This window comes from Amblyomma americanum, chromosome 11 (genome assembly GCF_052857255.1).
Source record: "Amblyomma americanum isolate KBUSLIRL-KWMA chromosome 11, ASM5285725v1, whole genome shotgun sequence".
Lineage (NCBI taxonomy): Eukaryota > Metazoa > Arthropoda > Arachnida > Ixodida > Ixodidae > Amblyomma > Amblyomma americanum.
In genome coordinates this window covers 16,885,691-16,909,548 of record NC_135507.1, presented here as the reverse complement: position 1 = coordinate 16,909,548, position 23,858 = coordinate 16,885,691, and the positions used below count along the sequence as shown (strand labels likewise).

At 48.0% G+C, this 23,858-nt stretch overlaps 2 protein-coding genes and 1 long non-coding RNA gene across 3 annotated transcripts; 2 read left to right on the top strand and 1 right to left on the bottom strand.

The window, feature by feature from the left end:
* Positions 1-7,501: 7,501 nt before the first annotated feature.
* Positions 7,502-23,504, bottom strand: LOC144110281 (uncharacterized). The gene is made up of 3 exons (XR_013309785.1): positions 23,482-23,504; positions 14,797-14,904; positions 7,502-8,079 (listed from the first exon to the last, which is right to left on the bottom strand). It is a non-coding gene; the product is annotated as an uncharacterized LOC144110281 (long non-coding RNA).
* On the top strand, positions 9,129-14,161 carry LOC144110279 (uncharacterized). The gene has a single exon (XM_077643122.1). It carries the CDS (start codon positions 9,280-9,282, stop codon positions 10,501-10,503), a length of 1,224 nt encoding a protein of 407 aa, XP_077499248.1. The 5' UTR covers positions 9,129-9,279; the 3' UTR covers positions 10,504-14,161.
* Positions 17,953-20,675, top strand: LOC144110114 (uncharacterized). The gene has a single exon (XM_077642931.1). The coding sequence runs from the start codon at positions 18,145-18,147 to the stop codon at positions 19,342-19,344; it is 1,200 nt and encodes a 399-aa protein (XP_077499057.1). The 5' UTR covers positions 17,953-18,144; the 3' UTR covers positions 19,345-20,675.
* Positions 23,505-23,858: the final 354 nt, after the last annotated feature.

Genomic DNA, 23,858 nt, shown 5'->3' with positions numbered 1-23,858 from the left:
AGCAGTTTCTCTTTGTCCGGCCTAACTCAATGGACATTTATACGATTGGGTTCGAGCTATTCAACACGACGCTCGTTTTGGCCAGACCGAACTCAGCTTGCTCCCATGTCAAAATGTTTTGTACACGTAGCTGTTCAAACCCACCAGACCCAGAGTGCGACATTAACACTAGCAAGTGTTTTTATACAGTGCTTGTTTTTGAAATTCTCTCTTTTTTTTTGGCGGTCTGTGGTGGGCGACTTTTAGAACTCGAAAACTCTCGATGGCGTCTGAGAGCGTGTATATGTCTTAAGAGCTTTGTTCCTGTTTTCTGCGCTTGTGTCAGCACTCAATGGCTCTCTTTTGTATGTTCAGACAAGCGGGAAAAACGGGCAGAGCTTTAGCGGGAAAACACAAGTTTAGCTTTAGAGCCAGCAATAAAACTATAAAATGTACTTTAGTTCCACCAAGACATTATAACGTCGTGTTTTGTTTCTCGTGTAACTTGCTGCTGAAATAATTCTCTCTTCATTAAGCGACAGGCAATATTTAATAAATTTTGCATAAAAGAAGACCAATAAACAATTTTATAACTAAACACTTGCGTTAAGATAAAACGCCAGTTTGATTAAGCCCCTCGGTTGTGAAAAATCTGGAGCGCAGAATTTCGCTCCTTTTCAACCTCTTCCTGGTTCACCAAGGCTCATTTCGCAATTTTTTTCTTTGCTTAAGCCAGTCAGATCAACCGTGAATTCAATCATAAGGGACCATGTCGCGGATAGTAATAAAAGTATCAAACTATTATGATAGCCCATTCACAAGTTAGGGGGCGCTAAGGCTCAAATTGTTGGTTTTTTCGCACTCTGCCCTACACCCGGGCTGGCTGCACTCCAGTTGTAACCTACACAGTGCTGTGCGCGTGTGTGATTTAATTCCTCTAAAATGAACTAATCACGCGCACAACCTGGACACATTTCTTATTGTGTAAATAGTTTGTACATATTACTTCTCCCCCTGTCCTTTATTCCTGTCCCCTCACCTCTTTCATTTAATTTCTCCATTCTGCCTGCTGTCCTTTATTTCCGCTGCCCCAGCTCAGGTGCTTCAGTATCGATGGCAGATGCCGGGGCTAGCAAAAATCTTTTCCTTCCTTTTTACTATTATTTTTAATAAAACCACTACCACCACCACCGATCACTCACACGGCATGGCCATTTTCAAGCCCTCCGACATAACCGAGCTGAAAACACATACACGCGATAATGTACCCCCGACAAGAACCCTCCTTACACACAAATTATGGAAAGACCAACGTAATCGTCTACTATATGTACTCATGCAAAGCGATTCACAATATGCAACGAGGACTACGGCAAGTACAGCCAGTAGTGCTGGTTCTTTCTTTCCTCAAAAGTCGCCGCGGTGGCTCTATAGCTATGGTGCTTGGCTGGTGTCTCGAAGGTCGCGGGTAAGATCCCGGCCGCGGCGGTCCCTTTTCGATGGAGGCGAAATGCGCTAGAAGCTTGTGTACTGTGCGACGTCAGTGCCCGTTAAAGAACCCTAGTAGTAGTAGTAGTAGTAATTGGTTTTTTGAGGAAAGGAAATGGCGCAGTATCTCTCTCATATATCTTTGGACACCAGAACCGCGCCGTAAGGGAAGGGATAAAGGAGGGAGTGAAAGAAGAAAGGAAGAATAGGTGCCGTAGTGGAGGGCTCCGGAATAATTTCGACCACCTGGGGATCTTTAACGTGCACTGACATTGCACAGCACACGGGCGCCTTAGCGTTTTTCCTCCATAAAAACGCAGCCGCCGCGGTCGGGTTCGAACCCGGGAACTCCGGATCAGTAGTCGAGCGCCCTAACCACTGAGCCACCGCGGCGGGTAACCCTAGGCGCCCGAAATTATCCGGAGCTCTGAACTACGGCGTCCATCGTAGCCTGAGCCGCTTTGGGACGATAAATCTCATAAGCGAAACCAAGCCTTCCTCAAGGGCAGCATAATAATAATTGGTTTTTTGAGGAAAGGGAATGGCGCAGTATCTGTCTCATATATCGGCGGACACCTGAACCGCGCCGTAAGGGAAGGGATAAAGGAGGGAGTGAAAGAATAATAATAATAATAATAATAATAATAATAATAATAATAATAATAATAATAATAATTGGTTTTGGGGGAAAGGAAATGGCGCAGTATCTGTCTCATATATCGTTGGACACCTGAACCGCGCCGTAAGGGAAGGGATAAGGAAGGGAGTGAAAGAAGAAAGGAAGAAGGAGGTGCCGTAGTGGAGGGCTCCGGAATAATTTCGACCACCTGGGGATCTTTAACGTGCACTGACATCGCACAGCACACGGGCGCCTTATCGTTTTTCCTCCATAAAAACGCAGCCGCCACGGTCGGGTTCGAACCCGGGAACTCCGGATCAGTAGTCGAGCGCCCTAACCACTGAGCCACCGCGGCGGGGCGGAGTGAAAGAAGAAAGGAAGAAAGAGGAGCCGTAGTGGAGGGCTCCGGAATTATTTCGACCACCTGGGGATCTTTAACGTGCAGCTTCAGGCGCAAATTTGGCCGAAATCCTGCACTCTCGAGCCGTCGTGGTGGTAGTGGTTTTATTAAAAATAATAGTAAAAAGGAAGGAAAAGATTTTTGCAAGCCCCGGCATCTGCCATCGATACTGAAGCGCCTGAGCTGGAGCAGCGGAAATAAAGGACAGCAGGCAGAATGGAGAAATGAAATGAAAGAGGTGAGGGGACAGGAATAGAGGACAGGGGGAGAAGTAATATGTACAAACTATTTACACAATAAGTAATGTGTCCAGGTTGTGCGCGTGATTAGTTCATTTTAGAGGAATTAAATCACACACGCGCACAGCACTGTGTAGGTTACAACTGGAGTGGGGCGTCCAGTTATTAAACGTTCAAGGTAGAACTCGCGGAGCGTTCGGTCACTGCGTGTAACTACCTGACGGGGAACAGACGGGACGTCAAGCCCGTGTGTTCGAGGAATGCACAGAGGCTCACCAAAGTTCGCTCACGAGTGCGCGCACTGCCCTGCGGCCACAATAGCGTCTTGATGGAGTCTGGTAGTATGCCCTGCGCCCTATAGGCCGCGAGCATATCGCGACGAGCATCGGCGAACGCGGAGCAGCGAAGGAGCAGATGTTCTAGCGTTTCCACTGCACCGCATCCGTCACACACATCACTCGTCGCGATTCCGTGACGCACCCGTCGTTCCCCGTCGTCAGATGTCCGTTCCAGGTGTACACGAAACTAACGAAACAGTAACGAAGAAGTAATTGAGGGCTATCAAAAGGCGTTAAAATTACATCGAGGACCATGCATTGAGCCACGGAAAGGCTAATTAATGTTTTGTTGAAAGTTAAGAGAGAGACAGGAAGAGAGCAGAGCAAACCAGGGGGCACAAATGCGAGTTAATGATATCGAAGGTGAAATCAAGAAGAATCGGACATGCGTCGGGCTTGCAATGTGAAGAGATAACCGGTGGTCGTTCAGGGGAACGGAGTGGATTGTAAGGGAAGCCAAACGTAACAAGGGGCGGGAAAGAGTGAGGTCAGCGGGTGAGATAAAGTTAGCGGGGATAAGGTGGCCGTATCCGGAGCAGGACAAGGTGTTTTCGAGGTTAATGAGAGAGGCATTTGTCCTGCAGTGGACGCAGTTAGGCTGATCATGTTTACAGAAATATAAGGAGAGGGCTGAGTCGGGCTGGTTGGTTCATGTTGAAATGGTACGCAAAACAGCGCTGACGGACAACGCAACCATCCTCGATTGGCCTTGCCAGCCGCCTGCAACCATGAAGGGACACCGCGTTTTCATGCTGCTCGACTTGACGGCTTTGCACCAATTCCCAGAACAGTTCTAACCACAGTCGGCCTGTACTACCGCCGGTTGTTAGCAACACTTGTCGGAGCACCGCAGCTACTTTTTCTGAGCTCGAATGCCCGACCCACAAGTGAAACTTCAATCAATGACATCAGGTAGGACGGTCTTGCTGGCTGGGTGACTAGCGGCATGCGCCCATCCACTATAGCGTCCACAGTGCTGAACACTCTTTCCCATGTTTAAGGAGTAAAAATACAGTAATAATTGTCATCGCTGCTAAGAATGCAAGCTTCTGTTAGAAAGAACCTCAATCATTTCGCATTCCAATAACAAAATAGAAAAAGAGATCACACAAGCTTTTGAAATCAAATCCGCCGATGCCGAAAGGTGTATCAGCAATGTGTCGTTGCCGTTGTCTGAGAAAGAAGTTGACCTGCTTATTCTATCGCGATGAGTGTGTTTAGTAGTGTGGATCTGCTTACGATTGCTAATATCAATATGTTCTATCGTATCTTTGTGTGGCACTGATGAAGCTCCCTTCTTGTGTGTAAAAGATCACCCGTTTCGTCCATTAAAACCAGCTGCAAGCTCGCGCTCTCTGTTGTTGTTTCTTCATCTTGTTCTGAGAAAAATTTAAGCGCGCTGAACCACCATGAACCACATACTGGGCCCAGTTCTCGCAATTTTAGTAATAATGCTCTGAATTAATCAAAGGGGAAAAAAAGTAAGAGGCAAGAGATGATGTCACGAAGCTGTGTCCCAAGAAAAAGAACGATCACTGAGAGTGCAAACGCCGTGTTCATTAGCGAGGATAATAAAGCTTTAGGAGCACGACACGTGCAACTTCTGACCGTGCGCGGCACCGCTGCGATGCTATCTATCGCTCCGTCAGGGCCACATCGTAGTCAGGCAGCAACTCAGAAACCTTTCACTCAGTGAGCTCCGACGTAGGTTCTAGCGTCGCGCGCCGGACCGCTGTAATGCGGTGCTAGGTCAGGCGTCATGTTTCTTCATCGCGCTGTATGTAGGCGGCGACGTCGAGGCTATCTTCTTCAGTAAAGGAGTAAGCCGGGCTAGTTGGTACATTCTTTGCATGGAAACAGCGCAGCAGACGAAACCAAGAAAGGAAGATCACACACGGGTGCCCGTGCGTGTGTCTTCCTTTCTTGGTCCCGTCTGCTGCGCTGTTTCTTCGGTAACGTTAGGTAGCCTAGCGTCGAGCGTGCTCATGGCTTCCCTGCCATGGACGAGCCTAACAGCCGTCATCTAGGTAGTCTTTTGCACTGCGGTCCTGTAGGTGAAAGACGACGCAGGAAAGGACAGCTTCCCAAGCCATGTGTTTGGCGTGAACATACATGACAGCCATGTTTGCTTTGGTCTTGTTCAAGCACTCTTTTACACCGCTGGTCTGCGGATGGCACGCAGTCGTCCACCGGTGGCTTGTTTTACTTTAGTGCAGGATGGCTTGCGTCTGTCCGTGATGAGCAGGTTGCATTCCACGAAATATTTGGCGACTTCTGCGGCTGTTCGTTTGACAGGTATTTTTCCTCGTCGTAGGGCGTGATGCGATCAGTCATTACGATGATCAACTTGTTTTGCAGGTGCTCACTTCGAGAAAGGGCCAAGCAGGTCCATGCCGATCCGCTGAAATGGACTTGATGAGGGTTCTGTAAGGTTCAGGAATCCTGCTGCTGGGGTGGGAGGGGTGTTTCGTCGCTGACAATCTGTTGTCTCGCATGAGGGAGAAAGTGCCAGAAAACCCTAGATCCTCATCTTTCGGCGGATCGTTTGATGCCTGTAGAATGTCTTCGCGAAGGCTTGCCGGAAAAGCAAGGAGGTAAGCGGCTGTGTTCGTTGCTAAGTTATTTACGGGGATACCATGCGGTACGCAGAACGAAGACAATCCCCGCTTCGACGAGGCTGGGGGAGAAAATGCTTTGGCTTCCAAGTACTCGGTGAAGCGTTAGAGATAGGGGTCCATGAGTTGCTGCTGTGCAAAAGTTTTGTGCGAAATTGGTAGCTGCACCGCGATGCTCTCCACTGTACGTATATTCAGTTATTTCGATACTGCGTTTTTCACTTCCTCAATAAATTTAACGCAAGTTAAAGTTCGGCATGGAAACCTTCACAGCATTTCTTCGCGTTATGGAGGAAGGAAAGCCCAGGAGAGGCCCTCGCTATCCGAGCTACACGCCGAAAAGTCTGCCGGAAGTCACGCACTTCCGAGAGGACTACTGGGAGTCTTTGGCCGAAGGCGCAGCCAATAGTATCGCTGGGCGCAGCGGCGTCGTCTGCTGCAATGATTGCTGCGCATGCGCGCTGAGATGGCGGCCAAGTAAGGGGGGGGGGGGGGGGGAGTAGGGGGAGCCGACTTTAAAAAGTGCGACGTAACCGCATGTCCTGAGTTCTTTCCTTCCTCCATGCTTTGAGGTTTGCCTCGAGAAGAGCCGTATTTTTACGGCCGAATCTACGTTTTACGACCAACAATATCCAAGTCAAGTAAGAAAGCTTGTCTTCCCGGCATCCCTGCGCCTCTTCATGGTGAACGAAGTGTAACGCCGCCAAGTTTTCCTCTAGGGTATTGCATCTTGCATAAGACGTCTACTGCGCCATGATGAAGTAGTATAGGCATAGCCCTCAGTGCCCGTCGGAGGTTTTTGAGTACAAGGAGAGTGGAAAAAATCGCAGCTGTTCGCCATGCTTCTGTCTCCCACAGGGCAGCTTGTGACGTCTGTGCGAGCGATGTATGGCAACCAGTTTGCTTAAGCATCTTCGCACTCCAGCAGCACGAGCAGAAAACTAAAAAGAAGTCTACAGCTGGCAGCGATAACAGAGCAGTCGCACATGTCATTGCGGAGAGTCATAAATGGCGAAAATCTATACCAAAGAGTGAACAATAAAACAGTTGCAGCAAGATCCGTTATGAGGATTTTTTTGCCTGCTCAGGAGGGACTTGATCCGTCGTTTGATTGTCTTTTATGGTCGGTAATGGCTGTGCTGTGCAGGAGCTTGCTTTAGTGCGGCGTTATTAGCAAAGGGGTGCCTGAATTAATGTTCTATGCCTTCGTTATCTCGCTACATTTCCCAAGTTTTCGATCTCCAAATGTGAACGCGAATGTCAACATATGCGAATGCAAATGTGGAGCTCATGAAAGCCTTACGTTTTCGTGAATTTCGCCAAAAGCCAAAAGGGAACACTCAACTTGCAGAGCTTTGGATCGCAGTGTGGCGAAATGCGTAGTAGTTTTTTCTTTTACACCTTATACGCATGTAAATTCAGCCGACTGAGCGAATAATTAACGGGTCAGTGGCCGCCTCCGTATATACAACCGAACAGGTTTGGTCAGAACTGCTTTGTTACTGCATGCTATTTTGCCGCTGAAGAATCCTTGTCGAGTTTGTGGCGAAATTTACGTAGATGCTTTCATTAATTTAGTAAAAGGGCTAGGTACTTATTGAATTTTATGAACACAAGGAAGAATTCATTAACGCTACGAGAGACAAGTTTGAAAGAACGCAGTATCATGTACAATTGATATTCAGGAATAATATTAGATAACATTAAATTTCTCATGCGAACCAAAAATTCGCATAAATGCGGAAATGACTGCAGCACCGTCTCCCATATACAACTAAAGCAAAGAAATTTTATTTGAATCATGGATTTATTGAACTTTGTTCGTCGAAAAAAAAAGGGAGGGTCCGATGTGGTTTTATCAAAGTAACATTACCTCTTGGGAAGGTAGTCTCCGTCGGTCCCAGCCATTAAATCCGCCCCTGTACAACAGGCAAGAACATATGATCTCACTGCTTTAGTCGCAGTGAATATTTTGAGTACTAACTTTTTAAAATTTCGCTCGGAGTGCTTGCTAGCTTCGTTGACCAAACCGTCTTCTATATACTTCATACAGAGTGTTCCAAAGTGGCAAAACTCGTGGGGCTTTTCGACATTCTGAACTACACTCACATTTCATTACATTTCATTTGTTAGCGTGCATAACCTTGGTTGCGAACAACAAAGACAGAAACGTGGCGGTCATAAACAAAATGTGGCGGAAGATCACGCATCAGTGTAGGCCACGTTGGAAGAATACGTAGACGCAGTTTAGAAGAGGGGTGTATTGGTTGGATGAATTGGTGTATTGGTATATTGAACTGCTTCATCATTTCACGGTGCTATGGAAACAAACAGGGGTTCGGGAAGACACAGTGCGTCCACGTCACGGTCCTCTTCCGCGGCGGCCGCTGTATTGCCGGCCCTGTCGAAAAACAAGAAAATTTTCTGTCGCCACAACAAACTTTTGTAGTATTTTTGGCCACGAATCCAAATATTTGTAGTAACCACTGAATTTCTGTAGTATTGTGCGGTACTTTGTCGTTGCGACAGGACTACAGAAACATACTACAGTGCTACAGAAAAATACAATACTACAGGCGGTCGATATTATCCGGAGTCCTCCACTGCGGCGTCACTCGTAGCCTGAGTCACTTTGGGACGTTAAACACAGTAAAACCAATACTACAGAAAAATCTGTCGTTACGACAAAATCACAAAACAGTCTTAAGCATCCGAGGTGCAGCCGGTGAAAATAAAGGGACAGGGAAAGGATAGCTTCTCCTTGCTATCTATACTGTCCCTGTCCCGTTATATCCGTTGGCCACAGCTCGGGTGTTTGAGATATTAGATAGTAATTGCCGCGGCTGGCAATGTCTTTTCTTTATCTTTTTGTATTTTTCCAAACAATAAACCACTGCTACTAAGCCACTATTTTGGGCAAGATTCTGTCGTCTTTCTGACTGCGGGCCACGCATAATAATTAACACAAACAAGCTTCGTATGTGGCGATATAGTGGGGCCTCACGAGACCTGAATGAGGACGGAAACTGAGAAGGTCGGTAATTTTTATAACTACCGAATAAAAACGATGTGCCTGCCTTGCAGAAGCAACCCGGGGGAAGCACGACCTCCGCGTAGAGGGCAGGAACCTGTGCATGAGCTGCCTGCTTCGACATTCTTCCCGCCGCTCATACACGTCTCCGGCGGACGTTGGCAGAAGCATTCTTCTATTTCTCCCCGCTTTTTCCGATCGGGACCTAACTTTAACCCGCTGAATAATAAGCTTGTTTACTAAGCGACGCTCTTTTCAACCTTTGTTTTCTTTTTTTGTGTGTGAACATCTTCGGGAAGCTGATCACCGGAAGCAACAGCGATGCCTCTAGGGCTCAGCTATACTGCGCACATGCACTAGTACCAAAATCAAAACAAATGAATCCAATAGGCGAGAAGCAGGCAGCAAATACCAGATGTACACATGTGCCAAGGCGGCGCTGTTTGACTTGTGCGGAACGCTAGGGCTCCCGCTGTGGACAGCTTTGACTTTTAGCCTGCCAGCTGTTCTCAACCGTGCCCTTTAGCTCGCAGCCGCGCTCACATTCCGGTTGCTGTCGCAGTCGACATCATGGGTGTCGTGAGTGAAGCTGAAGAGCGCAAGCACAAGCGGCCGTTCGCGGTTAAGTACATCTGTATAGCTGGTAGCTTGGTGGCCCTAGTGCTGCTGGCATTTGCACTGGCTTACCCTTTACGCGATCTGTTGTTCAAGCCGGCGAGCGACGCTATCGAAAACGCGGACGTTAAGACTAACGAAATCAACGACTCGGCACCCGATGGCTTCCGCGCCAGCAGTGGAGGCTTCAAGAGGGAGTTCACCTCAACTGAAAAGGCTCCTCCGTCGCACCATACGCCCACGGCGACAACGCTGTTACCGACCACTGCCGAGCCAACGACGGCTTCGACCGCGGTGACCCCGTCTCGACCAACGACCGCAAAGCCCTCAACCGAAACGGCCACCAGGACAGGAGGAAGGTGGCGCAGACACCCAGGACACGGCACCGTTCCGTCTTCGACTAACCGCACGAACACGAGCGGGCACCACGTGCAAGTATGGGCGAACCGTACGCGCCACGTGCCGAACACCGTCACGTACGAGATGTACATGAAGAAGATCAGCCTGCAAGTGGTCTACGAGTGCCACTGTCCGCGCAGCCGCCGGTTCATCGTCTCCCAGCTGCTGCCAGTGTACGAGAAACTGCGGGACTACATGCACCTCACCCTTCTTCCTGCCAGTCGAGCGGAGAACAAGACAGCGGGGAACGACTCGACCTCCGACGACGTCCAGTGTCGGCGCGGTAAAGACGAGTGCCACAGCAACATGGTCCAGACGTGCGTCCTCAACCACGTGCAGGAGACGCTGACGGCAGTGAGGATAATAGCGTGCATGTCCAGAAGTCCCGACCCGCACCGCGTCGGACGCGTCTGCGTCGTAAAGCACGGTATCGAGTGGAAGCTGATTGACGCCTGCGTCACGGACAAAGGGAAGCTGTACATGGTGGAAGTGGGAAAGAAGGCCTGGCGCGTCACCGGCGGCGTGGGCAGTGTACCGCTGGTATCGGTTCAGGGCGAGACCACGTACGCGATCCAGGTAGAGGCTCAGACGAATCTTCTGGGAGTCGTATGCGACCGCTTGCACCACAACCACACGGCCTGCGCCGGAAGTCGGAACGGGACAGCGACTTCGTCTTCGAACGAGTCCAGCGAGAGCCACACCAATGCGACCCGCGCCACGACCGCTGGCGAGTCCGTGGAAAAAGAGGACGATGACACGACAACGCTGCGGAGCGTGTGACGAAAGACCAGTGGTACATTTGTCAAGTCGGTTAACAATTAACTAGGTTGTAATGACCGGCCCGTTTGTGTAGCTCATTTTATAGTCGGTGGTTTGATTCTTTACAGTTAAGTTTTAAGCTGGCCCTGTAAGCTGTTAAGATTGGTTCGTTTCTGTATCTCGCTTTAACAGCATCTCATAAACAGGAAGTGTTTTGTGAGTGTAGGGGTTTAGTCTTTTATCTGCAGACCCAGACAGTAACTCTTGATGAGTACCAATTCTGCAAACTTAGAAATCCCTTAACGGCTTTGCGAGTCTAGCCGTGAGGTTACACTGTAAGCACGAGTAACGTTGACGCAGTCAACGGCTCGACATTTCAGACCGTAACCGACGAGGAGTGGCATATTCCACTTTTAAAACTGGTTACTGATTTCGTAATGTAGTTTTCATTATCTAACCGCAACGGGTGAAATCTTGGCCGGCCAAAGCCCTGTATATATACATCAACGAGCTACGCGGGAACACCTTACAGTACAAAATTGGGTTCAGTTACCTGGAGCAGGATCTCTCTTAAACGTCGCAGTAATAACATAGTAAACATGCCTAGGTTCCTTGCACAGCTCTCCCATCTTTTTTTTTCTTTAACCGAAGGAAGACTTGAAAAACATTCACGCTGCCAAAGCTTCGGCGACGCTTTCCGCCATGTACTGTCTTATTGTCTCTAACCTCGGTTGCTCTTAACCCTATTGTGAAAGCATGGCTGCGGCAATCAATCAAACAACGCGCGGGTGTATAGTGCGAGCTGGCAGAAAGCGCAAATTTTTGCACTGTGTATGATGTTTACCATATGTACAGGCCATTTTCATACTTCATGCTGAGTTATGCAGTTAAATTTCCTGGCCGGACAAAACAGTCTAAGGTGGTGTAGTATATTGTTGATTCCCTTCAAGATGAAATTGAAGGAACCGTGAGAATTTGTTGGCGTTATCAGAAATGTTCCTGAAAAGGAAGGCGCACATGACGCATGTCGCAATATGTGCTGCATAAAAACAGTGAATGTATAACGGCCTTAAAGCGAGAATATATGCAAAAGAAAGAATTTAATGCACAAGATCTGCATCCCCTAAAGCAATGAAGAGAGGGAATGGCAGAGCTTGTTAGAAACAAAACTCTCTCTCTCTCTATATATATTTTTTTTCGCTCTTTTTTTCTACTCTATATCGCAGCTGTCATTTCTTCTCTTGCTTCTTTTATTTCTTGTCTTCCTCTTGACTCCACTTGTTCCTCGCTGGAAAGCCACGCGTTTAAGTCTCCACGATCACATGATAGTTTTTCCTCTCTCTGAACTCGCTTCTAGGCACGTGAACCATGCGCGTTTAAGTCCGCCGCCGGCGATGCGCATGCGCAGAACGTTCACCGCGCCGCCTGTCGTGAAATTCATGAGGCACCAAGAATGCCTCGATGCAGAACGGGGCTGGCATAAAGGCGCTCTAACGATAGAGGGCGCTTGATGTATTCTAGATGCAAAGCGATTAGTTGAAGTGCACACTGTAGAGGGCCCCGCCCCGCTTTCGGTGGCATTACGTCGCGGCCACGCGCACGCGTTGTCAGGTTTAACGGCGCCCGAAACGGTTTGGTCGAAATTGCACGCAAAGCAGTTTGTATTAAGCCGAATCAAACCGCATGTTCCCGGATTGCTCGCTATATCCGATATTTCGTCCCAGTCGACTCCTTTTTAGCGCGAGTCATCCGTGTATAATAAATAAAATTTGTTTCTTTAAAAAAAAAGACAATTTGATTCCCCATGCAGATAATTCAATATTGGATATATTAAAGCAACTACAGTGCACTTTCAATGTCATGGTGATGATTTATGCACCTCTATGGCTTATGTTTCCTGCTCTGTAAAGTCCACACTTCTTGAATTTTTTCTTTGTTTCTTGCAGAAAGTGCCACTTTAAAGAGAGAGGTACTTTTGCAACGACAAGGCAGCACAGTGATAAAGCTAGATGGCAGTGTTTGCAACACTAAAAATAAAGAAAAAAAATTGAACAGGCGTCATATGTTTCAAAATGGCCAGCTGGTGTTGCTGAGCAACTGCATGCGATTATAAGACAGTATTAGCGTAGTCGGACAGCCGTCCGGTAAGTGCGGCAACGTGTTGCCATTGTTACCATTGCCATGCTTGTCTAGCCACATTTGCCGCATGGTAGCAGTTGCCATAGTAGCCGTGTTTACCGTGCGGTAGGGCTAAAACTCTCGATTAACTACATGTATCAGTAAAAAGATTTTTATGTTTGAGCCGAGGCCCACCGTTCTATCTCGGCTATAAGCGATATATGTATGTATTTTTTAAGGATTATATTCTCGTAATTTTACTTATTCATATTATATTTTACTTATTCCTCTTTATTCACGCACAGTGACAGTTAAGGGGCCAATGCGAGTGCGCGGGAGGCGTCTGGTAATCCTGTATACGTTTATGCTAGTATGTCTTTGATACCTGATTTTGATACCTGATACCTGATATAATATCTGCAGCGGGTCCTTGGACCTAAGATATTAAACTTATTTTTGGAATATGGCGGAGTGCTTGACTTGAAGCACTCTGGCAGGGGTCGGCCCGGTATTGCACGGCCTCCGGGATCAGCCCGGGGCATATTAGCGCGCGTCTTTTCTTTCACTCTTTTCTTTCCTACGCTTTACCCCTCCTACTTTCAACACGCGGCAGCGAGCGTGGCTCGGCTTGAGCCAGTAGGCATGCCCGTGCTCTTTCCTTTTCCTTCTTCCTGCCATAAACAAAACAACAGTCTTTGCTATGCTAAAACACTGCTGCAGGGAGGGGGTGTAGGAAAGTAAAAGGGGTAGGAATGAGGAGGGAAGTGCCTCGACGCAGGCATCGAGGCACCCTAGAGGGAAGGGACACCCTCCTCACTCACTAGGGTGTCGTTAGGGTATGTAATAGGGAGGGTAGGGGTGTAGGAGAATGCGAAGTAAGGCGTCACAATAAGGGGTGGAGCAAAAGGAAGGCAGTGCTCTGCAGAGGCGTAGCGTGGAGGGCGAGGAATCTGGCCATGGAGGAAGTTTTTTTCCTTCCTCTATGGATGTGGCAGGTGCGGTGCGCCGCAGCAGTGCATGCCAGCTGTGGCGGAGCGCGGTGAGACGGAGTAGACTTTTCGCTGCCCCTAAACCATCCTTGCGCATGCGCAGCAGCGCCCGTGTCCCCAGATGTTAGCCAACTGCCGGCGCATCCAGCGCGTCTGAAAATTATTGCGCCATGGCGTCAAGCAAGACGGTGTTCCGTAACATTTGCAGGGTTCTCCTTGTGGCTTGCAGAGCATAGAGCTGTCGTTTGTTAGTCATTCTTTTTGCTTACGATCAGATTTAATATAGATCTGGACACTGGCCTGTAATAAAATCTGGGCTGTGTTGTTAAAAGGGTCAATTGGGGATCGATTTCTGTTCACGCTTATCAGTTGCGGTAGGTTGATGTCACTGACGTACCATGTCTGGAGAGTCTGTGCTACACTATTACCCATGCCGTTCGCGTTCCACTCTCTTGGCTATCGTTTAATGTAAACGACAGTTTTGAATCCCGAATGTCGCAATGTGCGCATACTTTTGTGTGCAATTCTTTGAGACCCATCGGGTCATAAATAAAAATTGGAGGGTACACTTACGCTCTGACTTACGGGTATGACGCTATAGCGTAGTGGGTTATAATCCCTATATATGCAGAAGGTCACTCTATACGTTCAGACATACCTGGAAGCCTTCATATTTTTCCTGGCGCAGTGGTGCCTGCGATGGCAGGTGCTCCCGGCGTTGGGCTTTGTGCGGCACAAGTTGATCTTCCCGATAGACCATTCATTAATTTAACTGCCACCTGCCACGGTGGGCAGTTTGCTCACTGTCAGATGGGCAGGTTGTAATGACGCCGCTAGATCTCGTGACCTAGGTGGGCCACCTGCCTCCTAAGTTACCCTCCGGGCATCACTTACCAGAGTCATATTCGTTATTTTTTTGTTCAGAACGCCCACAACGCCTACACCGGATTTTCTGGACAACGAGGCCTCTAATGCTATCGCGTTAAACTATGGCAGGTAACAACTACATAGACCGGAAACAGGAGTAGTGGGAGTTAATAAACTGGACAAAAATTTGGTTAAGCATGTCCAATTTCAGAAACACATTTAGAGACACGGGGAAATGGAAAACACGGTATTATGTAAAAGCAATCAAGAAATGAAATTAATACAAAATAAATGCTGGGTTCATTGTCATAGTAACTGAGGATAAATATAAACTACATACTTTTTCGATTCTTTATAGAATGATGCTCCGGTAGGGCACTGGAAAATTCTGGCTTGAGTTGCGCTGCCACCGCCTTTTGCCTTCGCTCCATTAGTCTGAAGTGCAACCCTGCGCAAAGACGTAGAACATACAAAATCGCTAATTTCCGCCCGCTGCGCATATTTTAAATATTAAAATTTGCAAACTTCGCATGGAAGCTACCGACGTTCCTCCTACGGAAACGTCTTCCAGCTGCTTCGTCCAGATAAAGAGCTCCGAAGTGGCTAATTATGCATTGCTGAACAGCATTCTGACTGACACTCGCATTTAATTACGTCTTGTATATGAGCGCTCAATATCTTGGCTTAGAACATCAAGGACAGAAACGTGGCTTTTCTATACGCGCAACGTGGCTACATGGCGCCATTGTAAACGAAGTTGTGTATTCTGGTGTATTTTGCGATTTGGTGTTGATTCATTACTCTGAGACTTGGAGAGAAATGGATAATGGCCTTCTGTTTCCTATTCCTACGTTCATATCCGCTTATTTTATAGTGCAATATTGAAGATAAACAAGTTTCATACGTGGTGGTGCGCATGTCCTGTCGGTCGCCACCAAACCACGTTAAAAACGGCACCCGAGGACGTCGTCTCGACTCTTTAGAGCGTGAAATGCTTTTAGATTTCATTTTCAGCACTTCGGTGAACATTATCTCGAAACCGGGGCGAAGCTGACGCCGAAGCTGAAACCGGAACTATCAGAAACCTTCGTCCGATCCGAAACTATGCGAAATTTTCTGTTCGGAGCGTATCCAGCTGAAAGAAATTTCGCCATCTCAGCGTACCGAGCAAAATTAGAACCGACGGCGGCGCAAGCAGGGAACTTTCCCTTCGCCTCAGACCACTTGGCCATACTGCCGCAAAGTCTAGCGCTATGTATTCTAATTAATGCGCAGCACTTGCTTGTGACTAAATCATCGTTGCAATTTTTTTATCTGTTCTTTCCTGTTACGCCCCTGTTTTTTCGTCGTTGTGTGTGGCCGTTGTGAGAGAGACTGACGACCCAGACTAGCACAGTTATGAGCAGAAAAGGAACTGATGTTTATTCAGGTTTGGGATTTGGATGCTGTTGCATGGGTATCGTTAGATGCGGGTGCTTGTTAGCTGAGGTGTCTGGGGAGAGATGGCGCCACCGGAACAGAAGTAGTAAGAAGTAGCCCTGCCAGTGTGCGTACACATAACAATTGTCTGTTTACTTGTTTTATCTGTGTGCTTCTAAATACTCTCTTCTAGCAGCGCTGCCGCCACGGCTGTGCTAGGGTGCCGTAGTCCAGGGATACGAACGCCCTAATTAACTAACGACAGGTGTATGTAGCTGCACATGAAGATGAGAAGGCAGCCAAGGGTGCCCAACACGCCGCTGACGCCCAAGAAGAGCGAGCTAATGCTACGACACCTCAATCAGCGAAAGCAGCAACGAACGCTGAGCGCCCTGCCTAGCGCGGAAAAAGAGAACCGGAGGAACGCGGCTGCTGACAAAAAACACCAAAAGCGACGAGGGACGCCGAAAGCGCTCTCCACGCGAGAGAATGAGGCTGATGGCGGCAGCTCCTGAAGGTGCGAAAGCAGCCGGGTAGACCACGCGCTCTGCTGAGCTCTAGGAACAGAAGCGAGCAAAGGCGCCGGCACGTCCAACAGCCAAGGGACCTAGCCAATACTTGTGTGCAACCACCATTATATATATATATATATATATATATATATATATATATATATATATATATATATATATATATATATATATATATATATATATATATATATATATATATATATATATATATATATATATATATATATATATATATGAGAGAGAGGGGGAGAGATACTTTAATGAAAAAGGAGCGGTCTGCCTAGGACATTCTAAGACATTATATATGAGCTGTCCTAGGATGCGCTATGCCTTTCTTGCAGTACATTTCGCGCTTGCATGTGCTCCCGAAAAAGAGATAACCTCTCTCTCTTTTCCAACATTTCTCTCAACCTTAAAAACCTCTGCCTTCAAATTTTGACTTCTTTCAAACACATATCTCAATGATTACTAGTCTATGGTGTTATTGAATCCTAAACTCCAATGCTTAAGTCACTCTAGGGATTTAAGGAGATCAATGGTCAATCTTTTACTGACGTCTCCCACGATTGCGTGCGCATTAATGTTGTTACCCCTGAAACCTATAGGGCATCAGAGATGCTGATTGTGTCTGCACCGGAATCAACACGAATACGACTACATTGTGATAAATTGTGCTCAAAGGTTTTTCGGATTTACCGCACACAGCACATGAATCAGCACCTTTGGCATATTTATATTTATGTGCTGATTCCTCTTCAAACAACAGGGCGCTGCCTCTTGAAAGACCATAAACCGACGCATTTCTCTTTTAGCTTTCCCCCTTTTAAGAAGGTCGAGAGCCGGCGTATTTCCCTTCGAATCAATTCAGTTGACACACTTACCTCCTTTAACCTGCATTTAACGCTCTTTAATATTCAGTTTACCCGCATACTTAATAGTGGGTTTCCAAGTTAATTTTCTTATTGACTGAACGTTCTTTCTGTCATCATCAGCATCATCAGCCTCATTACGCTAAGTGCAGGGCAAATGCCTCTTCCATATCTCTCCAATTCTGTTCTTTGAAAGCTGAGACCATTGTATCCCCGCACACTTCCTAATCTCACCCGCGCACCTAACCTCCTGCCACCCCCTGCTAGGATTGCCAGTTGTCTTGGAATCCACCCCGTTACCCCTAAAGAAATACTTAAATGAGCCGCTATTGTATGTGATAAACTTTTCCTGCAGTTCATTTCATACCTTCACGTACTCTTGTCGGCGATATATACTACCATTCTTTTTTTTTAGCCTTTGCCCTGGATTCCTCGCTTAGCCACTAATAAACGCCTTCCAGGCGCATTGATAGAAACATTATTCTGCTTTTTTTTTCGCACTATCCAATCGAAGGTTAAGTAAATCTTTTAAGTGAGCTGCTCGTTCTCGCCCTTCCCTACATTATTTCTTTTTGCTAAAATCTTCGAGCAGCTGATATCTCCGGGAATAACAGCGATGCATCTGTGGAAGCTCATTTACGATGCGCACATGCTCTCGCGCGAAAACCGCGACATTGTTGTCTAATTGGCTGGAAGGGAACTGCAAATACCGAGTGAGCACGCGTACCAAGACGGCGCTTCTGACTTGCACAGATAGCTCAGCTACAGCTGAGAACAGCTTTGATAGGTCGCCTGCCAGCTGGTCTCAACCGTGCCCTCTAGTTCGCAGCCACTCGTGCACTCCGGGCTGCTATCGCAGTCGACATCATGGGTGTCGACGGTGATGACGAGACGCGCAAGCGCAAAAAGCCGTTGGTTGTCAAATACGTGTGCTTAGCCTTTTGCTTGGTGTTTCTCGTGCTACTGGCGTTCTCATTGGCCTACCCTCTACGCTATCTGTTCGCAAAGAGAGTGGTGGTAGATAACGCGACCGAAAACTCGGGCGTCAACAGTAACATAACTGGCGATGCAGCTCCAGATGATTTCCTCGCCAGCAATGGTGGCTTTAAGGGGGAGTTCTCCTCAACCAAGAAGTCCCCTCATTCGGAATTTACACCACTACCTACTACTCCGCCACCGACCACTCCTGAGTCAACTACCACTTCACAGTCGACTACGGCTCCGACCCCGGTGGCCCCGACCCCACAATCGACCACGAAGCCCTCGACCGAAACGGCGACCAGTACTGGAGGAGGCGTACGGCGTCATCCGAGACACGTCATCAGTCCGTCTTCGACCAATCACACGAACTCCAGCGGAACCAGCAACACCAAGGAATATATGCACGGGAAGAAGATCACACTGCAGGTTGCCTATGACTGCTATTGTCCGCGCAGCCGCCAGTTCATCGTCTCCCAGCTGCTGCCAGTGTACGAGGAACTGCGGGACTACTTGAACCTCACCCTGCTTCCAACCAGCCGAGCCAAGAACAAGACCGAAGGGAATAGCGCCATCATCAGCGTCGAATGCGAGCCCGGTAATAAAGAGTGCCAGAGCAGCATGGTCCAGACTTGCGTCCTCAATCACGTGGAGGAGACGCTGACGGCCGTGAAGATCATAGCGTGCATGTCCAACAGCTCCGACCCACACGCAGTCGGCCACTCCTGCGTCAAAAAATACGGGCTCGAGTGGCAGCTGGTGGACCTGTGTGTTACGGAAAAGGGAAAGCTGTACATGCTGGACGTGAGCCAGAAAGTCTCGCGCATCAGCGGTGACCTGGGCAACGGGCCGCTGGTGTCGGTGCTGGACGAGAAGCAGCGCGTGGTCCAGCTGGAGGGAGAGACGAACCTGCTGGACCTCGTGTGCAACCAGATGCACCAGGACCACAAGGCTTGCGCCGGGCGCCGGAATGGGACAACGATTTCGACGCCGAACGATGTCGCCGGAAACTATAGCGTCACTGCGCGGCCCTCCAAGCCGAAAGAGAAGTCCTCGAAGCAGGACGAAGCGATGATGGGACGCCCGTGATGAACAGTTTGCGGTGCCTTTGTGAGGTCGGTTGAGAAGCAGGCTGCTATGGCCGACCCGTTTGTGTATCTTTTTTTCCCTTGATTTTAAACTGGTGCCGTAATCTCTTAAGATTTTTTATTCTTGTAGCTCACTTCATCGACAGGTATTAAGCAGCAGAAGTTTAGTAAGCGTTGCAGTTTTATTTGGAGGACAACGTAGCCACTCTTAATTAACTATAAATCCGCGACATTCAGAATCTGTCACTGACTGAGTCAGTGTAGCCGTAGCAGTAATCTAAAGAGAAAGAAACATCAACACCGTCTAGAGCTCGACGTTCTTGACTGTAGTTGACGCAGGTTCATATTAACGAACACAGTATTGGCCAGTGACTGCAAAAACTGTAGGGCTACTTAAGCTACAGTTAACACAAATGCGATAGCATTAGGGCGTCGTCATTGATTCACTCATTCAGCGACCGCGTGCTTCCTAGTTCCCTCCCGATGTTTGGGTGGCCCAGCCGTATGTCCAGTAGACGGTCCAGGGGTTTCCACAGGAACCCCCTCCATCACCCCCCCCCCTTCCTCAGTCGCGGTCCCAATTGCATACGATTCTGGCTCGATCCGCCTTTTTCACAAGGCCACCATGCGCCTGCGCACCTCTTCTCTTCCAGCTCCACTGGTTGAAAACAAAAACCGCCATATCCTATTGCGCATGCGCATTCGTGTTAGTCACAGGCGCATGCGACAGATGGTGGCAGCTGTCAAGCACACACTTGGCATTTCGCAGGCGCAGCTGGCTCCTCGTGGAACCACCGAACCAGATCGCGCCTGCGTCTAACCCGAGCGTTTATTTTCAACCAGTAGCAGATGAATTTTCGTCACTCCCAAGAGGGCGCCACATATTGTGACACGTTCTCTTTCTACCGAGAGCAGCTTGCGGCTGCCGCTTGCGCCACCGCATTGCAGTCACATACAACTTTTCCTGCCATCTTAAATTTCGAGGCCCTAAATTGTGGGAGTGGGCCAACTTGGGTTTCATTTAGGAATTAGGGAATTTCCTGACGTTCGGCGGGTTTCGGTATGACGACAACTCTAATGCTATCTCATCAAAAACAGATAAAATTTGACTTGTAGAAGAGATGGTTTACAAGTGGACTTCCCAGCAGGTTATGCCGAAATACCTTAGAGTACAAGGTGGACCTCATATCCTGGAGCGGGACCGCCAGTAAACATTGATGAAAGCGGTAGTAGTAAACACTGCTAGTTTTCTTGCAGCTTCCAGAATGAAGTTTCGTGCATGTTCTCCATTTGCTTGGGTGCAAATAAAATAAATTGGTTTTTGGCTTAATTTCATTTTCGCTATTTGTTACTTTCACTAGATTCTGACCTCCTCCGATTGTGGCTCCGAGTTAAGTTCTTCAGCACTACGCTAATGTCACCAAGTTTTCTTACGCTTATAGTAAGCGTCGCAAACAAGAGAAAGGGGGACATGAATTTAAATCTCAGTTCGCATTCTCAGTCGGCACTTGGGTCTGTCAGCCGTGCGCACTGGTGCAGTTGAAGTGAGCGCTGAAGAGAAAACTTCATTACAGGTCTCCCACGCGGTTTGCACAAGGCCTTCACTGAAGCTGTATACACTTACAGTCGGGGAAAAAAGTCTCTTGACCGCGTGCGCCGTAAACAAAGCTGATAGGTCTGTTTTAAGCCACCGGCTAGAAAGAGGTGAAAGAACATGATTTTTACTTTTCCTTCCATAAGTGTGGTCTCCAACCGGCCGCTGATAATAAAGCTATCGGTTTTGTTTAAGGAGCATGTGGTCAAGATACTTTTTTCCCCGTCTGTACGCATCGTTGATACTGGCTAAAGCTTTCGTGGTCGTAATGCCAACCCTCTCCGGAGAGTGGAGGGGGAAGGTAGGAGTGGTGACAAGGAATTGCTTCCTTGCAATCTGAGAAGATATGCTAAGCAAAAGAGAAAGCGTTGGTACGCTTGTCGCATGCAGCGTATAGAAGCCTCAGGGGGTGGGGGGGGGGGACACTGCGTTTGGGTTATGCTCTTAGGACAATTGTTAGGCATTTGCTTCTGCCAAGCGTCTGAAGAATACTGACGGAAGTTCTGTACATTTGCTGCAGCACCTGCAGCTCGAAAGAAGAAAATGAGGTGGTTTTGAGTATGCCACAACGTTCATTGAACAGGCGACAGGTGAGCTACAAAAGTACTAACGAAGCCGCCGCGGTGGCTCAGTGGTTTTAGTGCTTGGCAGCTGACCCGAATGACGCGGGTTCGACGCTGGCAGCGGCGGTAAAATTTCGATGGAGGATTCTAGAGGCCCTACTGTGCTTTGTCAGTGCACGCTAAGGAACCCCTCATAGCCCTCATAGCCTGAGTCGCTTCGGGTCGTTAAACCATAAACCAAACCAAAGCAAACCAAAAGTAGTAACGGACTCGCTACTATTGGGAGGGACGGAAGACGAAGCATTAAGCAGCATATTGTGCTGGCATGTGGATTACAAACCTACTTGGTCAAGGAATGGACAAGACTCATGTGTCGAACAGGACCACTTTGCCTTGGGAGCGAGACTATTTCTGCGTGTACAGTTAGGCGTGCTATGGATCGTCGACAATGATGCGAATATTTTAATTAGACCACGTGCTTCTCATAGGATCCCTAGAATAGTGTTAAATGTTAACGGGAACATACGAGTGCGTTTGTTGCGTACTAACAAACACCATCGCACCTGATCAGGAATAATGTTGCAACTATGCAAGGCAACGTGCTTACATGTTCAATCTCGTACTGGTTAGTGTAATGTAATTGCGAGATGTTTATGATATGCCGGATTCCTGAGAAGTTCCGACTGCCATACACCCTGGGCAAGGGGACCGCGTCACACCGTTGCGTCATCACAGCTGAAAGCGTCGTAGTGTCCACGATGCCGAAGTACAACAGTACAGTAGCCGGCGATCTGTCCATCGTTAACGCATACTTCAAAAGCGAACAGCTCTCGATTTTGCCACAGCGCCGCGTGTTTGTGGTTGAAGCCGCCGGGCTTGGTCGAGGCGCGAAAGGTCAGGCCAGTTCGCCTTTCAAGTTGAGCCTCACAATTAGGCTTGTTTTTGCCTCATCTTCGCCAGCACTATACGTCCAATGACGTGTGAATTTTAGGAATCATCAGGGGCCGCTTTGTTTCATCTCACGAAACGAATATCGAGACACACTGTGGTGGATGATGGAATATCTGGGAACATGTCCTACATTTCAGTACAAACATTTTGAATAGTAGAAAATTGTAAGGTACTGTTGTTTATATATCGAAGGTAATAGTCCATTCTTCTGATGCGTAGCAAAATCTTTATCTTAAAGCTTTTACATCACTCGCATGGAGCAGTTAAGGTTTGGTTTGGTTTATGTGGTTTAACGTCCCGAAGCGACTCAGGCTTTGAGAGACGCTGTAGTGAAGGGCTCCGGAAATTTCGACCACCTGGGGTTCTTTAACGTGCACTGACATCGCACAGTACACGGGCCTCTAGAATTTCGCCTCCATTGAAATTCGACCGCCGCGTCCCGGATCGAACCCGAGTCTTTCGGGTCAGCAGCTGAGCGCTATAACCACTGAGCCACCGCGGCAGAAAAGACTGCCATATTTGCCAAGCGTGTCATCGTGCAGGCTGTCTTGATCTTTCCAAAGGTGCTTCGTAAGCTAAAACACCTGACAACAGAAATGAGAACTTTTTGTGTATAAACAACTAGAGGCACTGGAAAGCATCCTGGAGCAAAACTGTGTTCTGTGATGTAAAATCAACTAATCACGCGCACAACCTGGACACATTTCTTATTGTGTAAATAGTTTGTACATATTACTTCTCCCCCTATCCTTTATTCCTGTCCTCTCACCTCTTTCATTTCATTTCTCCATTCTGCCTGCTATCCTTTATTTCCGCTGCCCCAGCTCAGGTGCTTCAGTATCGATGGCAGATGCCGGGGCTAGCAAAAATCTTTTCCTTCCTTTTTACTATTATTTTTAATAAAACCACTACCACCACCATGTAAAATGAGGAACGGGAATGTATACAAACAACTGCAGTAGAAGTCTCGCAAGCTTTTTTCTGGGTGGCTGGTAGCCACCTTGCAATAGAAACGCGCTTAAATGCTTACGTATACGAAGACTTGCAAGGTGTACCCTACTCGAAAGGCATGGCAGTCCTGCCGGTGCTGCGGTTGCTTTCGTCTCTTAAACGCAGCTGCTACTTATCATGCGCGCATCTGCGTTCTCTTCCTTCGTGGACGTCACTCGGCGCCGAGTAAGGTTATTATCCGCGAGTGCCGTCTCTTCAGAAACCGACTACCAACCTTTCTTCCAATCTCTGTCTTAATTTTCGTCGTGCGCACATGTGCAACAGGGACCAGCAACCAGAGCCCCGCTGCGATGCACTTGTAGCCCCTCTAGAGCTTTCCCTTCCAAATTCATCCCTTTAAAGCTATATGAGGTAGGTTTCATAGGGTTTGCGGCGTCCTTGTTGTCGTCGTATGAG

What these genes read in the sequence shown, in the direction of transcription:
- LOC144110279 (XM_077643122.1), top strand. Translation starts at nt 9,280, where the DNA reads ATGGGTGTCGTGAGTGAAGCTGAAGAGCGCAAGCACAAGCGGCCGTTC.
- LOC144110114 (XM_077642931.1), top strand. Translation starts at nt 18,145, where the DNA reads ATGGGTGTCGACGGTGATGACGAGACGCGCAAGCGCAAAAAGCCGTTG.